Below are 15797 nucleotides of genomic sequence, written 5' to 3'. Positions count from 1 at the left end.
CGGGGTCAGGGGGGAGGGCGGGGAAGGCTTCGCCGGGCGCGCACGGCGCGGGCTGTCAGCGGCGCGGGGCCTCAGGTAGGTGACGGGCGGGGGGGCGGTTGCCACGGAGACGCGCCGCGCCCCCCTCCCCGCACCATCGGCCTCCCCGCGCTTCTCCCCCCGCCGCGCTCCCGGCCCCGTTTCGTCTCCTTCGGATCCCGCCGAGCCGCGTCCCGGCGGGGTGCGGGTTGGCCCCGGCAGCGGCCTCCGCGGTAGAAGCTCGGAACGCGGCGCCTTCGTCACGGGACGCGCTCCTCCCGCACGCCGCTCCGCGCTCGGGGCCGGCCCAGCTCCGCGCCGCGGCCTGCGGGGCGCGAGGGGGGAAAGGCGGGCACCCGGCGGGCTCCGGAGCCCCGAGCCGCACGGCCCGGCACCGCCCGGGTTGCTGCGTGCTGCCGAGAGGAGCGGCGGTGCCGTCGGAGCGTGACGCTGCATTCTGGGTGCTGCCCGGGGGCTGTTTGTAGGTGCGCGTTACGAACGGGGCGCTGGAAGGAGCGGTTTGTAGCGCTTGTTTGAGGGCTCAGCGAGCTGACTTTGTTTTTTTTCAGCCCCGCCTTCCTAAGGGCTCTTTTGTTGCTTGCTGATAAAATCGGTGACAAAGTAGGAATTGGAGACGTTTTTCCCTTCCTGGAGTTGCGCTGTGGCTCTCAGCCTGCGTCTGGCCGCGGCTCCCCTTTCCTCGCTGTGTTTGGATCGCTGATATCCCCGTCCTGCTCCAAACCAAAAGCGGTTTTGCCTGACCTGCAGCTTGTCTGGCAGCACAACCTTGAGCCTTCCACCCTGAGCCCACAGCTGTGGAGTTTGGGGGAGGTTTGGGTCTGATGAAAGGGGCAAAGGCTGAAAAGAACACTGCAAACTGCTGCCTGTTCTGCTCAGGGTCCTCAGGGTGAGACCTCACTCTGTGCACCCATCCCACCACCATGTGTGTGCACAGGGGGCACAGACATACAGTTGTGCTGTAGTCCTCTTGCCTGCAGCCTAATCAGCAAGCTTGAAGCAGGCCTGTGTTGGGACAGGAGAGGTTACCTGCTGTAGGACATGGTGGTGTTTGCTGACTGATGTTACTCTTCCACTGCTGAATCAGTGCTGAGCTGACGGCGTCTCCTCTTTCTGTAGAAATTCCAGCTTCGAACAGGCTGTGAAAGCAAAGTTGTTTTGGGGGCATGATGGAGCTTTTGGCATTTTACCACAGAGTAGGAGAGTGTCCTGGCCAAATTCCAACCTGGGTAATTACATTCTGCTGACTGAAAACGAGCAGCGGCGATTGCTGCCTTTCACTGCCGGGCAAAGCACACATAGGCTTGAATTTGTGAAGCAAAGTAGGGTGAAGCAGAATGACTTGGGCTTACAGAAACATCACTGTAACTCTCATAGCTCGTTCCTGAAGGCCTTGTGAGGTTTGTTTGGCTGCTGTTGCATTCCTGCTGATGCCAGTGCTGGGGCACTGCTTGGAATGGCTGTAAGGCATTGCAGGATGGCAGCGGTGCTCTTTGCGTCACACCTCCACATTCCCACACATCAAGCAGGGGAACAAACAGAACAGGAGAAAAAAGAAGTATTGAAAGAACGTTCCAGTCCTAAATTGCTGTGACAGTGCTGCTGGGGCTGACCTGTGGTTGGTGTTTTGTTTTCAGAAAGGCTGAGTGGTCCTTTGGTTCCAAAAGGTAGAGAACCACAAGTGTACAGTGTAGAAGGCAACGTGGAAGTGTGTTTCCTGTTCTGTCTGTATAACAATATTTTTCTCTCCCTGACCTTCCCTGCTTTATTTTGTACCCAGATGTTCTTGCCTCTGTCTGAAACATGCCTTGTAACTTCACACGCTTTTGGAAGATCACTGTGTTTCGCTGGGATAGGAATATTGCATCTGCTTCATAGCAGGAAGATGTTACATGTATTGCAGCTTAATTCTGTTCTACTTTAAACCTAGATAAAGAATGAAGACTGTCCGTACCATTTTGATTACCTCTTCTAGGGTTCAAAGAGAGAATCATTTTCCCAGACCTCCGCTTGCTAATGGCTCAGCTTGATCTAAGCGGTGTACAGACAAACTGGCTGATAAACCAAAACCCTTTTGGGAAGAGCCACCTCCATGTCCCAAATTCAACTCCTGCTGATGTTGTCGGCTCTTGGTAAGCACCTTGAGTCTGAACCACACGACGTGACTGGAGCCACTCATGAGAAGATGGTGTGAGTGCAGACCACGCTGCCGTGCCCATAAGGGATGAGAGGAAGGACCTGCACAATGACAGCTCCGCGAGTTCCCAGCGTGAGAGTCCAGCACCTGGAGTCTCATGCTTTATCTCCAGATTGATCTCCGTTCTCTTTAAGCTGTCACAAGTTTTGCTTTCGGGATTTAGACCGCCGTTAACTGCAGAACTCCTGCCTCAATCACATCTTTATTTTTCTTCCCTCCCCCCCCCATCGTTTTACGCGAAGACTGTTAATAGGACCGTTAGCGGAATAAGCAAAGCCAATACTCACAGGGTTTAACCTACGGCACCTTTAGCCCCAGAATGCCTTACAAACGCCGCTCAGCACACGCCTCCCACAGCACAGCCCGCCCAGAGACCTCCTTCCACCCGGCCACCACCTTCATTTCCCAGAGCCACTTCTAGGGACGCTTCGGCGCGTCGCATCTCCCACCGTAGGCCGGCCGCCCCCCGAGGTGCCTTTCAGCTCCCAGAGCTCTCCCCACGGATGTCCTGGGAACGAAGGAGCTGACGCCACACGCCTGACGGAGCGCGGAGGAGTGACGGGGGATGGCTGAAGGAGGGCAGGCCGGCGCTCCCCCCGTGCGGCTGTGGGTGCGACGCGTAGGTGTGTACTGCGATGAGCACCGCAGGACGTGGCTCGTGGCTGCGGAAGAGGCAAGTGTCCTTTGGGCTTCGCCGGGATTGTAGCTTTGCTGTCGCAGGTGCCTCTCCTGCGTTGCCAGTAACTGCCTCCTCTCTTTGTTGCTTTCCACCAGGAGGAAGGTATGCTGAGGGCTCGGATCCAAAGAGTTCAGGTTCCCCTGGGTGAGGCGCTGCGACCCAGCCAGCTCCCCCCATCCCGGCTGCCTCACATGTGGCAGCTGTCCCAGGGTGAGCAGTACAGGGATAGTAACTCTCGCGTTTGGGAGATAGAGCACCATCTCATGGTAAGGATGGTGGCGACAATAGACCATAGTCATTCCTGTTTGTGAAGTCATTTGAGATCCTTGAGGGACGGCAGAGGACTGTTATTGTATTGAAGTCCAGTAGCTCTCAGCCACAGTAACTGCAGCCGTATTGAACTTTTCCTTGTCGCTTACAGCTCGGTGGTGTTGAAGAACTGCTGCTTAAACTCGTGCCTGGTGATTAATCTGGTATGTGGAGACATTACCCCCGCTTTGTACTGTGCTCTGTTTATTCCTCGTCATTCTTTAATATGAATTTTTGTCTTTCAGGAGCAGTGGCTCTAGGAAGATGTCCTTGTATGTTTTGTACAATAAATGATTCTCTCTCCACTGAAATGCGGCCACCCCTGAGGTGGAAGCAGTTAAACAACACACAGCAACATCACATGAGTTTAGGACAGGCAGTGAAGAGGAGTATCGTGTCCAATTGAAACGTCAGGGGGAGTTCTAGGTAGGCAGAATGTAATTGCCCTACGTGGAGCTTGGCCAGGATGCTGGAAATAGGCAGTAGAAGTGCCATAGTGCAGAGGCTGGGCAGGAGGCTGACAGCAGCCCCAACTCCGGGCAGGGCTGAGCTGTGGCACTGCAGGGACTGAAGTCCTGTGCTGCGTACGACCACAGCAATGCTTTCATTGCGGGCTCTCCCACCCCTCTGTTGCTCCCCCCACTTTTTGTTTGTCTGTTGGTTTCTCATGAGATCCCGGTGACGGGTGGGTGCTGCAGCTGCAGAAAGTCAAACTGATGGCCTGATGTCCGCTTTCTGGGAATCTGATAATGGCAGAGCTGTTTCTTTTGGGGGAATCCCAAGAGGATTTCTCTTGCGACAAAAAATCCCCCCTTGTTGTTTTTCTGGGACAAACATAACGATGCTGTTCTGCTGTTTTTTCCCCAAGTTCCTCCTCCAGATGCAGTTGCATGGCTGTGCCAAACTCCGGGATGCACAGAGCTCGCAGAGAGGGCTCATCTTTTAGCAACAGGTTTAAAGGCATAGAGCTGTTAAAAAAGAGCCGTGTTCATGTGAGTCGTTGTTGGAATCTTTGTGCTTCCAAGTGGAAAAGGACACACACTGCAACCAGGGGGAAAAGGGAAGGGCCTTCAGGCATAGCTCCTACAACTTCCCTGCGCTCATGGCCAACGTTGACGGCCTCCAGCCAGGCCCAGGGGTGCATTGGGAGGCAGCTGGCAGGTTGCTCCCCAGGAAAGGAGTGCTGTGAGCATTTTGTATGTTCATTGGGAGTGTGGGGAATCCCATCTGTTGGCAGCAGGTGCATCCTGACCACCTGCAGTAGGGAGGGAAGCCAGGAGCTCTTTGCTCAAAGGCGCAGTTTTGCCCCCCGCCTTCCCCAAACGTTATTTCTACAGTAACATTTTCCTGTCGTTTTAGTTCTCTGAACATGTCCCAGAAGGATCCCTGCCAGAAACAAGCCTGTGAAATACAGAAATGCTTGCAAGGTACCGAGCATCATTTTGTCTTTTTGGTGTCTTGAGTTTTGGTGGAACCGAGTTCTTTTCACATCTCCCTGTTCTCCTTTCACTTGAGGAGGAAGCAAGCAAGCGCACGAGCGTGACCTGAGCACAAAGCCAACCAAATGGCAGCGACTGGTTTTAAAAGAATTCCTTTGTGCTTGATTGTAAGGAGTGAGGCACCCCAAGCACGAAACGCAGCATTTCTCACAGCTTTTCCAAGCTGAGCATTCTCTGTGCCGGAGCGAGAGGCTGTGTGTAGTCTCAGGACTGAGCTGTAGGCGGGGAGAGCCAGACTTGTGAGCTGTGTTGGAGTGGGAGGTGAGGCTGTGGGTGCGTGGAGCGAGGACACACACAGAGCTTGGAGCTGTGGGCACAGAGATGCGTGCAGGAGCAGCCAGGTGTGCGCCTGGCCTGGGGGCAGCAGGTGGGCTGAGGGCCTCTGGGAGGCCTTGACAGCTGTTTCATGTTCATTGAGCAAAATAGGCGGTGGGAAAATGGAGGTTTGGTGATAACGTGCTTGAGGTGCTTGAGCTGGGGAAGGCAGGTTGGTGACTCGCAGAGACAAATATGCTTCTAAACAATGCAGTTGCTAAAAATGGGATGAATAAGAGAAAGCGTTTCTGTGTGTGCGTGCAGCTCGAGCACGTTGGGAAGGGTGTTTTCTGAGTCACCCAGCAGAGCTCTGTGTGTGTGAGGAGCTTTGCTGGAGGGTGACTGGCTGAGAGCCCAAGGCTGAGGGTAACAGCAGTGCTAGCAGCAGCTGGGCATGTTAGCCAAAATGGAGCAGAGGGATGGCTTTGCTGCCTGCAGCAAGTGTTGTGGTGCAGCTGGTGTGGTAACAGCCCCCGATGGCTGGGGGATGGCATGGGAGGAGAAACATGGGGAAGAAGCAGGGAGAGGCAGCATTCAGTCAGTGGGTATCTGTGTTCTCCAGGATTGTTTATTTGGAAGCTGTGTTCAGCTCAAAGGAAGGGCTCCAATAATCCTCACCTCGTATCCCCAGCACTTGTAAACAGGCTTTGCTTTTGGTGTTTGGCCCTCTGCGGGTCCTGTTATGACAGTGCTGTTTTCATGGCTTTCACAGAGGTTATTCCAAGTGATGCACTCTCACAGGTCTGTGTACAGATGTGATCTGGATGGCTCAGTGTTACCAAAGGGGCTTTTCCTCTGCTGCATGCACACCTCGCTGCCCCACCACTTCTGTGGCCAACATGTTGGAGAGTTGTTGTTTGTGCTGTGATATTGCCCGAGTCGCACAGATGAAGCAGCTGAGTTGACAGCAAAGCAGTTTTCCCTGCAAGAATTAATGCAATAGAGGAAGTAAAGCAGAGCCTGAAGTGACCAGTGCGCACAGATGGTGTGGAGGATGAGGGAGGAGGAGGGCAGGAGCAGGGAGGTGCAGCTTCTCAAAGCCACTTTGCAGAGGATGACTGTTTCAAAAGATGTTGCCTGCTTTCTCTGTGAGACTGAATGCCCACTGTAAACCATAAACTTGATCTGTGTTTTGCCATCCATCGTATGATTGCCTTTCTGGAGTGATCCCTGATGAGTAGCAGGGCATAGCTGTGGAAACAGAGCTGCACAGGGATGGTTAGGAGAACCCTTGGAGCATGTGTGGTAGGAACATGATGGCAGGGAGGTGTCAGCTCTCCTTCCCAGGTTTGTGCCTTCTGGGCTGCCAGCTTCCTCCTGAAGCCCCCGAGCAGCTGGGGCTTTGGGCAGCAGGTGGAGCTGAAGGTGTTCTTCCCAAGGCACCAGCTCTGTTGGCCCTGCTTTCTGAGGGCTGGGCAGAAGCCCCGGTGGGGCTGAGCCCCTGCTGTCACTAATCAGTCAAGATGGGCGTCTTCCCCAGGACAGGGCTGGCAGCTCATCCCATCTCGTAGAGTCTGAGAGCATCCTCCTGGGAAGGAAAGGAGAGGTGAAGGCAGCACTGAGACGTGGCTGAAGGCCTCCCCGAGCCGGAGGTGGGAGCTCAGTGCAGGAGGGCTCCCGTTGGTGCTTTGGCTGCTGGCAGCAGGATGGCTTCCTGTGAGCAGTGCATCAGCAGGCTGATGGTGGGAAGGCTGCAGCCACATGGCCCACCTCTTCCTCCCAGCCCTCCGTGGAAGGCAGGTGCACTTGTCCCCATTTATATCAACTCCACTTTGCAAGCTCTTAGTTGTACAGCTGTACACCTTGCAGTGATGAGGCAGCTGGGCTGAGCCAGCTGGAAAGCACTCAGGTTAAAAAAGTACGGAACAAAGGGACAGCAGGTAGAGAAACCTCATTGCTGCTGTAGTGATGCAATAGATGCAAAACCGGGGGACTGAACGTGCTCCTGGCCGTAGCAACAGGGCTGACAGCTTCCTACCCAGCTGACAGCAAAGGGAGATTGTAGAGCAGGGGAAGTGGTGGAGCATCGGTAAGCAGGGCGTGCTTTTCAAAGCAGGGCACCACCCAGCATCCCAGGGTCAGACACATCCCCCCGGGGAACGAAAGCAGCTCTCCTGTGTAGACTTGGTGTCTCCTTCTTATTTTCCAGCGAACAACTACGTGGAGTCTAAGTGTGAAGCTGTGCTTCGAGAGATGAGGAGGTGCTGTGCCCGGTACCCCGAGGGCAGATCCATCTGTTGTTCAGGTTTTGAGAAAGAAGAGAGAGAAAAGCGTAAAGCTACTTCAGGAGGAATTCCCCCACCACCTCAGTAACACAAAGCAGCTCCAGCAGGTGCCAGAGCACGGACTCACCTACGGAGCCCAGGTGTGTGTTTGTGAGCCTTCTCTAGACTTTCTGGAAAGCCAGAGGGCTCCTAGAACACACCACCCCGCGCACCAAAAAGCAGTACCAAGAGATGGCCTGGTTGACAGACTTCATTTTCTGTACCAAAACATCATCTACGTTGTCCTCGCGTTGCATCCGTATCTGTGAAAAATCAATCTGATGCGTTTAGAATGCTTACCTTACTCTAACCCATCCCTGCTCTCAAAATGGAGGGCTGGAACCAAGTTACTGTGGCTTCTGGAGGGGGAGGTACAGGAAATGTGCTCTTAAGAATGAGTGAAAGTGTGACACATGAAAACAAAGCCCATTTTGACACAGCAAAGGTGTTGCTGCCGTCGGGCAGCAGTTCCAGGCAACATTCACCTGTCCAGGGGTTCAAGCTCAAGAATGGGAATCAGGTCTGGGGTTTGGTCCCAGGTCTTGCATAGCTCACGGTGACCAGGCGTCACTCTGCCTAAGTGCCTCACTTTCCCCCTGGACAGAGTTTAGATGACTTTCTATTTGAATTGCCTACAAGCTGCTATTTGCATGACAATGAAGATGTTACAGGAACATTATTTCAGGGATTGCTACAGGAATAGGATCTTTTTTTTTTTTTTTTTTTTAAGAAAAAAAAAGAAAAAAGAAAAAAGAAAAAGCAATATTCGTTTGGAAATCCTGACTGTTGATATAAAATTTATAAATTTCTGTATAATTGAAGACCTTTAAGCAATACGTTACCAATCCAGCATATCTGGCTGTGCTGGAACCCAGAGGCCTATCACAAAGCCCTGGGCTAGATCCAAGAACCGATTTAGGTGCCACTTCTGAACACACAGTTGTAGGCACCCTCTGTCAGTACAGCACTTCAGACTCACACACAACCCGATCCGTCTGCGTCTGGACCCCAGGGAGAGATGGCTCTTCAGAAACTCTCACCTGCACAGCAGAATTTCCTGTGACCTGTAGGAAGAGCTCAGTAGTCAGGTTCCTGCATCACCCTTCAGAGCTGCCTCTGTCTCTCCGTCCACTGTAGCAGGAGTCCAGGCACCTCAGTGGGTGCCAAGTCCATTGCAGGGCCCAGGCACCACAATACCAGACTTCGAACCCACTAGGCTCCTAACTCTGTCATTAGATCTAGCCGTAAAGGACTTTTGTGCTGTGATAATTAACTACAAAATACAGCTTCTATAAACAGACCACTGTAGTCTAGGCACAATAGTTGAGTGTATTGAAGCCTAGAACGGCAAACCATCTGTACCTGCTGCTCTGAAATACCATAACACAAAATAAATGACTGGAACAAACTGCAGTCTGTGTGGTTGTTTACTGAGAGCAGCTGTAAGCTGGGCTGCTTGGCTACGTGTGATATCATCAGGTTGAAATAGAAGCTGCTTGGTATTTTTATAACTGGGACTTGGGCTCAGATTAATTCAGGGCTACCCTGCCCTCCCACCCACAAATGACAATGACAGAACGGGGGTGATGGGGCAGGAGGTGCTTGGAAAGCAGAGGCAAAGGATGACAACGATGAGAAGCAGCTCAAACACTTCACTAGTGGCTCATTTTTCCCTCCTGCCCTAGGAGCAGCAGGAAGAAAATCATTTACTGTACATCAAACAGTTGTTCAGGCTTCTGTTGCACCCACTGAAAGGAAACCTCTGCCTCTGTGCCCAGTTCTGCTCAGGTGGAACGAACTGGGTGAGCTGTGAGATGAAGACATGCAGGTCCCCGAGGAGTCAGCAGATCTCACACAGAAATTAAAGCAAAACCGTTTAATAAAATATCACTTCAACAAGCATTTACATGTAATATATAAAAAGACTTTAAAAAGCCTAGTGTGTTTTAAACCCTCCCTTGCTGGCGTGGATGCCAGAAGCGGCTGACACAGAACAAAAGGGACGTGTGGGTTGGAGGGGTGGGGTGGAAGGACCTCACCTTGGCACCTGCAGTAACAGAACTGCATCCCCAGGGCCTGATGGGGCACCAGAACTCGCAGTGTGGGCACACAGCATCCACCAGTCTCACAGTGGCACAGCAGAAAAGATTTGCCAGCTCCCAGCTGCTCCCTGCCCACCTTCACACCCACCAGGATTTGCCTCAACTGCCCTCTTCCCCTCGCAGCAGTTGCTGAGATGCTCTGGCTCCCTCTCTGGGCCATTCCTCTCTGCAGCAGCAGCTGAGGACCCCATGGAGCAGAACGCAACACCTCCCACCCTGGGCAGTGCCTGACCAGAGGCTGGAGGGCAGCCCCAAGGCCTGTTAATGATTTACCTTCATTCTGTCCCTGGAGAAAGGTTTGTAAAGAACAGTGCAGCCAGTTGGGTTGCTCGACACACCAGGCAGAGGGGAAGCAGCACTTCCCCTGCAGGAGCAAGAGATATCCTGCAACACAGATGTGTTAATTCACACAGTTCAGCTATGCAGGTTTCCTACAAACACCTGCTTTTTGGTTTTTTGTCACTCCACTCTCAAGCATGAATTTATTGAGGACCTATTTGCTGCATCACTTCACTCCTGCAGCTCGTGATGGCTTTCCTAAAAGTCATCATTAAAAGGATGCGAGCCCAGCTGCTCCTCCCTTCACCCCAGAAGCAGAGATACCAATTTCTGCTTCTTGACTGCCTGCAGTGTGAGAAAAACACCAACCAGATCAAAGCATTGCCACAATCACACTTCAATCAGAGGCGAAACGAAGCTAATGGCTGTCAGTGCTCATCCCAAAACCTCTGGAGGCTGAACCCACACTCCCAGCTCTTTCAGCAGCTCTCTGGGGACGAACCCCCCTTCTACCCACACCAGAACCAGCCACGTATGTTCAGAATGGCATCACACAGCACAAGAGATGGGCTGGGGCACCTCCTGGTCACTCACACACATCACTGCTCTCCAGCTTGTTCCCTGTGAAGGCTGTGCTGACCCACATCAAAAACGTTCTGGGGAAGAACACCTATTTGTGCCTGCTGAAGGACATCACCCCAAGGTCATTCAAGTCCCCACGCTCTGCCAAGTGCTAATGCCAATCCAGCACGGCCACTGCAGAATACCTCTAAGATGCATAGATTTCATTTTTCTTGTGGGTTAGAGTTCTGCTCTGCACACAACTGCCCCAAGAACAGCTGAGCCCTGCGCCAGGCTACTGCTGGCAGAAATATACAAGGGGATTAAGCAAGCAGCTTTTTTGGGAGGGGGAACTGTAAATTCAAAGAAAGAAGGAATACAACCAGGGCAAAGAGCATGGAAACTGCCTACTAATACAGGGGAGCCATACCCTGGTTTTCCCCCCAGTTTTTATTGTTCAGGCACAAGCACCCTGCTTCTTGTAAGCAGAAAGGCCAGAGATGGTGCTCAAAGCAGTTCTAACCAGATTCCTCCTCCTCCCCCTTCCACTCCAATGGAGCTGGCAAAAAGGAACCCGGATCAGTGCGACGTACCCTAAACAGGGATGCAGTTCCTACCTGCAATCCCACCCCAAGCAGTTACAGCTTTAAGAGCATCAACTTTGAAGCAGCCTGAGGTCACAGCAGACCTCAAAACACTGCTCTGAGCCCCAAGGTGGCTTACAGTAAGTGGCACAGCAGAAATACGCACTGCTCGTGCCAGCCAGCCTGCCACAGGCAGGGGAGCAGCCTGGGACCAGCCCACCACAGGAACAGAGCACCTCAGCACACCTCAGAAGCTGGCAGCCAGCAGCTGAGCAAGGTGCTGTATGGAACAGGAAGCTGGGAGACTTTCAGAACACAGCAGGGCCCCAAGTGCCACAACACCGCGCTCAGTTTCCATCAGCAGCACCAGAGCTGCACTTCCAGTAAGGGCTATAAATAACAGCAGAGGGAAAGCCAAACAGCCACCTACGTGCAGTGCAGAGGCAGGGAAAGGGAGAGAACCCCCAGCACACAAAGTGTGGATGTGCTCCTTACCCACCTGCCCTGGGCACAGCCCATGCTGTCCCTCAGCACCTCTGTGGCCATACCAGGACAGCCAAGCACACCTGCACTTCACACACCAGTTCTGCACAGATGGAAGCTCAGGCTTTCCAGAGACCAGGGCAGAGAAAGTGCAAGATAAATAGCAGTGAAGAGCTGACAGCTGGTGTACAAATATACTGGCAGACAAACATACAGGTCCCAGGCACTGGGGAAGAAGCATGTTATAGAGATTTCTCTGCCATTAAGTGTTTATGAGGCTGCAACTCATCCAGCAACTCGAGGCTAGGCATATTCAGTGAGGAAAGGAATCACTATGATACACTGAAGTCAAAAGCTTTCAGGCCAATACAGCACCCAGACAGTCCAGACAGGTAAAAGTTGGAAATCCAAAGCAGAGTTGTAAGAAATAAGGGCTGGGACCTGCGAGTGTAGGGGCTGCAGAGGCCAAACCTGCTGGAAACTACCACAGACTTCTACACAAGAGGAAGAAGAGGACAGGGGAGGCTGGGCACGATGAGTCGACTGTAGTTCCTAGGAAGCCATTCCAAGCAGAAATCCTCCAGCAAACCCTCCAGTCAGGATAACATTCTTCTTCAGAAATATGATCACCTAAGCATGGGAGAGAAGAACCAAGAGTGTTACCCCAACAGCAGCAGCCTCTCATCCACCCTCCCCACAGTAAGGCACCTCAGGCTGCTCTCTGCGGTGGGTAATGCTTGGAGCAATGCTCAGCCCCAGTAAAGTCCCCCCCTCAAGCTCCTGAGCTGTGACACAGCCCCAGCACAGCCCAGACCCTCCAACAGCTGTCACACAGCTGGAGCCCACTTGCACCCCATGTCAGACATGTGAGGCTCTGCCACAGGCAGCACACTGTGACAATGGCAGAAGGGGCTGCTGACAGCACGCGCGTGCTGCACCTCGGTGCTGCAGAGCCCAGTGCAACCAGGCCACTCTGCTCCTAGACCTGCTTAGTTTTTCCTCCCCACCCCTGCAACTCCAGCACATTTTCTTTTAACCCCAAGGAATTTCCACAACACACGGTGAGCTGGCATCACACCGACGTGCCTCAAATACTGTTTGCCATCTCACTAGTTTTGTTTTTACACAAGCACTCCCCCTTTGCACGTGCATAACAGAAACCATCCCATAACCAGGAAACCACCCCATTTCTCGCTGTCCCTCCTGCTGTGCAGGATACCTGCACACACCTTGAAAGAGTTGTCTCACCTCATCCACTTTGCTTTTCACTTCTGGCGACATTTTGTTACTGCTGCTGTGAAATTTCAGCTGCTGCTTGGCTTTGTTCACGTCGCGTTCCACGAGCTTCCAGTCAACTTTGATGTACCCTGTATGGTTTGCAATCTAGAATTTCGAGAGGTGGAATGAAAGACTGGAAGTTTTGTCAGAACAGAACCCTCCTGGCTCACCCACCCACCCCTTCTCACACCCTGGACCAGGAGGTCAAGAGAGGATGAGCACACAAGCTTAAACAGCAGCCCAAGCATCACTCGTGTGGCTGTATTAACTGTCCTGCAGCATCTGCCTGCCTCAGTAATCCTCTAGAAGAAGGGCACGCTGCAGCTTACCCCGTTTCAGCCCCTCCTCTACCACAAAGCTGGCATCCCCTCCCCCTCACAACTGCCACGTCCGCTGCTGGGACGCTCTGCAGCTCTCCTGCTGCTGTGGGTGGACTCTGCTATTAATAGCCAGTTCCTCCCTAAGTATTTTATCTGGTCAGGATGATTCAAGGGTGAAGCTCTCCGGGCTCAGAGCAAGCTTCGGGCTTTCAGCAAAACAAGCAGAACAGGAGGAGTGAGATAGAGCACCTCAGGAGCAAACAACCAAAGATTGCTGAGAGAGCCTCCTGTGGGAGGTCCAAGCTGCATTTCAGGATATCCAACAGGTTCCCCTCAGTTCCAGAGTTCTTAGAAACCAGAAGGACCAGAGAGTTTCCTCCTCCTCCTCGGCACATTACAAAGATCCTCATCTGTTTTAGCCTGACTCCTCAGGTAGCGCATCAGAGACGCAAGTAAACGTTCTAATTAACTTCATAAGCAGCATCTCAGCACAGCTCCAGTTCTAACAGGCTGTGGTTACAGCACCTGTGGGGATGGGGCTGCCAAGGAACGTGTGCCCACAGCATCCAGAGCTGTGCAGAGCAGGGAATGCCCCACACGCCCCAACAAGCAGCCATCAGACACAACCCATCCTCACCACCAGCACTTTCCAGGAGGCCCAGCCCACCCTTCACACCCACCTGAAGCAGGAAAAAGCCGCCTCCCACCGCCGTTGCTGCCAGCTTTCCAACCTTCTGGAAGATGAATCCAGTACACCTGCAAACCAACCAGGATCCAGTGAGAACAGGACACCACTCACATCCCTCAGAACACATCCCACAGACAATTCTGCCTTTGGTGCTAATTGCTCAGTGCTCAGAGACAGCCTGACTAACAGCACAAGCAGAGAAAAAGGGAAAGAATTTGTGCCCAGCCAAGTGGGACGCTTTACAACTTTCTACTCCTCACTATGGCATTTCAGGCTTTCCACAGTTGTGACTCTTCTCTCTTCAACACCAGTGCTCTCCCAAAAGCAAACTGCAAACACGTGATTTAACCAAAATCAACACGTGATTTTGGCAGGGTGCTTTTTGTTTTTTTGAGTAGCAACATTTGTGAAGGAATTTCTTCACAGTAAGGGTGATGGAGCACTGGAACAGGCTGCTCAGGGAGGTTGTGGATTCTTCTCTGGAGATACTCAAGACCCAGCTGGATGCCTACCTGTGCAGCCTGCTGTAGGGACCTGCTTTACAGGGGGGTTGGACTCAAAGATCTCCAGAGCTCCCTTCCAGCCCCTACAATTCTATGATCATCTTCAAAAAGAGAGCTGGCAGCACGCCTGCTGCTGCTCCACAGAAGAGCACAGAAAGCAGATCACAAGGCTACAGCTTCTTCATTGCCCAAACAACTTTTACTTTCATTTTTCAAATGAGAAATTTCTGATGCAATGGTTCAAAGTTACACTAGCCTCAAACATGGTTTTACACTTTCAGCATTGCTGTAGCCACCAGAGCTCCAGCAGGCAGCACCCCGAGTGCAGAGCTGGGCATACTGTGTCACACAAAGCAGCCTTTGCTTTGACCACAGTTCCCCCATCAGCACAGCAAGCTGCTCTTGCTCATTTTTGAACAGAAACACTTAGTGAAGTTACTGAAGAAGCCACCAGCTTGGATATGCTAGGACAGAACAATCCATCACACACTTTTATCTCTGTGTCACATAAAGACGGTGACAGCAAGATGCTGTGAGCAGAGCCACAAGCTCCAGCCAGAGCACCCCGAACCCCAAGCAGGCAGCGTGCCCACAGCACCAGCGTGCAAGGCACGGCCAGCTGCTCCCAGTGAGACATTGGCACAGACCCCACAGCCACCCCTCAGGGAGAACACTGCTGGAAGAGCGAGGACTGCCTTCACCACACAGAACTGCCACTCACCATCCCGTCACCCCTCCGATCACCAGCTGTGTGGCCACGTTGTACTTCTCGGCGCTCGACCCGGAGCTGGGAGCAAAGACCTTCTTCCACCACGGCCGGCTCTTGGTGTACTCGGCCAGGTCCAGCACGTTGAAGGCGTCCTCCTTCCTTCCTGCGGGAGGGCAGGCACGGAGCTGAACGACGGAGCCGCCAAGCTTCCCGCCTCGCAGGACTCGCCCTCACACCCCACCCAGGCCTCACCCCGCCGCTCCCGCGCTCCGGGCCCCGGAGGGAAGGCGGCGGGCTTCTGGGCCCGGCTCCTCAGCGCGCACAGGCGCAGGCCGCACCGCCCGCCCGAGGCGTCGCTAATGGAAATAGCGCCTCATAGACCCCAAGGGGAACGCCGAACCAGACCGCCCAACCGCCGGGATATGGGACCGGGAGGAGGAGCCGCCCCGGTGGGACGAAGCCTGACACCGCCGCCCACCTCCGCCCGACGCAGCCATGGCACCGCTCCGCTCTGCCACCAGGCCGGCCTCACTACGCATGCGCACCGCCACGCCCCCTTTTACGCCTCATCACGTGGCTCCGCCCACGTCGTAACCACGCCCACCTTGTAACCACGCCCATCGCGTTGCTCCACCCCCACGTAGCCCCGCCCACTCGCAGGTCCTGATCTCCGGGGCACCCGCGTGGATGTGGGGCACGTGGCTGTGGCGTGGACACGGCAGTGTGGGGCTCGCAGCTGGGGGTCACAGCGAACGTCGGCTTTCCATAGGGCACAGCAGGTCTGGCTGAGCTCTGAGCATGCAGTGCCGAGGGCTGGGGGTGGAAGGGGTAGGGGGGCAGTAGCCCCATGCCCCCAGTGACCGTGCTCTCATGAACACAAAGAAAAGGAGACAGCACTTTGTGAAGGTTTATTGACTGTCTTGCAAACACAAAGTTCCCGTGTGCTCTTCGGGTTGCCAAACCCCGCAGCACCGCTCGGCATTCCCCGCCA

At 53.6% G+C, this 15797-nt stretch overlaps 3 protein-coding genes across 9 annotated transcripts; 2 read left to right on the top strand and 1 right to left on the bottom strand.

Annotated features, from left to right (window-relative positions):
- The first annotated feature begins 16 nt into the window (after positions 1 to 16).
- Positions 17 to 8707, top strand: CMC4 (C-X9-C motif containing 4). 4 transcript variants are annotated; one of them, XM_042876324.1, is made up of 4 exons: positions 3334 to 3385; positions 3467 to 3493; positions 4581 to 4648; positions 7185 to 8707. In XM_042876324.1, exons 2-4 carry the CDS (start codon positions 3486 to 3488, stop codon positions 7346 to 7348), a joined length of 240 nt encoding a protein of 79 aa, XP_042732258.1. In that variant the 5' UTR covers positions 3334 to 3385; positions 3467 to 3485; the 3' UTR covers positions 7349 to 8707. The 4 variants fall into 4 exon arrangements, with proteins under 4 accessions (XP_042732260.1, XP_042732258.1, XP_042732259.1 ...); XM_042876326.1 differs by lacking the exons at positions 3334 to 3385; positions 3467 to 3493 and adding an exon at positions 17 to 75; XM_042876325.1 differs by lacking the exons at positions 3334 to 3385; positions 3467 to 3493 and adding an exon at positions 3559 to 3647.
- Positions 18 to 3557, top strand: MTCP1 (mature T cell proliferation 1). 4 transcript variants are annotated; one of them, XM_042876322.1, is made up of 5 exons: positions 18 to 75; positions 1967 to 2906; positions 3008 to 3178; positions 3334 to 3385; positions 3467 to 3557. In XM_042876322.1, exons 2-4 carry the CDS (start codon positions 2799 to 2801, stop codon positions 3379 to 3381), a joined length of 327 nt encoding a protein of 108 aa, XP_042732256.1. In that variant the 5' UTR covers positions 18 to 75; positions 1967 to 2798; the 3' UTR covers positions 3382 to 3385; positions 3467 to 3557. The 4 variants fall into 4 exon arrangements, with proteins under 4 accessions (XP_042732256.1, XP_042732254.1, XP_042732257.1 ...); XM_042876320.1 differs by having other exon boundaries at positions 1817 to 2906; XM_042876323.1 differs by having other exon boundaries at positions 22 to 75; positions 2012 to 2906.
- Positions 8708 to 9160: 453 nt separating the features above from the next.
- Positions 9161 to 15363, bottom strand: FUNDC2 (FUN14 domain containing 2). Its single transcript, XM_042876319.1, has 5 exons — positions 15285 to 15363; positions 14819 to 14969; positions 13587 to 13662; positions 12557 to 12691; positions 9161 to 11938 (listed from the first exon to the last, which is right to left on the bottom strand). The coding sequence occupies exons 1-5, from the start codon at positions 15343 to 15345 to the stop codon at positions 11861 to 11863; spliced, it is 501 nt and encodes a 166-aa protein (XP_042732253.1). The 5' UTR covers positions 15346 to 15363; the 3' UTR covers positions 9161 to 11860.
- Between the last annotated feature and the right edge of the window lie 434 nt (positions 15364 to 15797).

The sequence above is a fragment of the Lagopus leucura genome, unplaced genomic scaffold (assembly GCF_019238085.1).
Source record: "Lagopus leucura isolate 7727_CA_CO unplaced genomic scaffold, USGS_WTPT01 Super-Scaffold_100016, whole genome shotgun sequence".
In the NCBI taxonomy this organism is placed as follows: Eukaryota; Metazoa; Chordata; class Aves; order Galliformes; family Phasianidae; genus Lagopus; species Lagopus leucura.
Note: the sequence above shows the minus strand (reverse complement) of the source record. Positions and strands in the feature narration are given on the sequence as shown.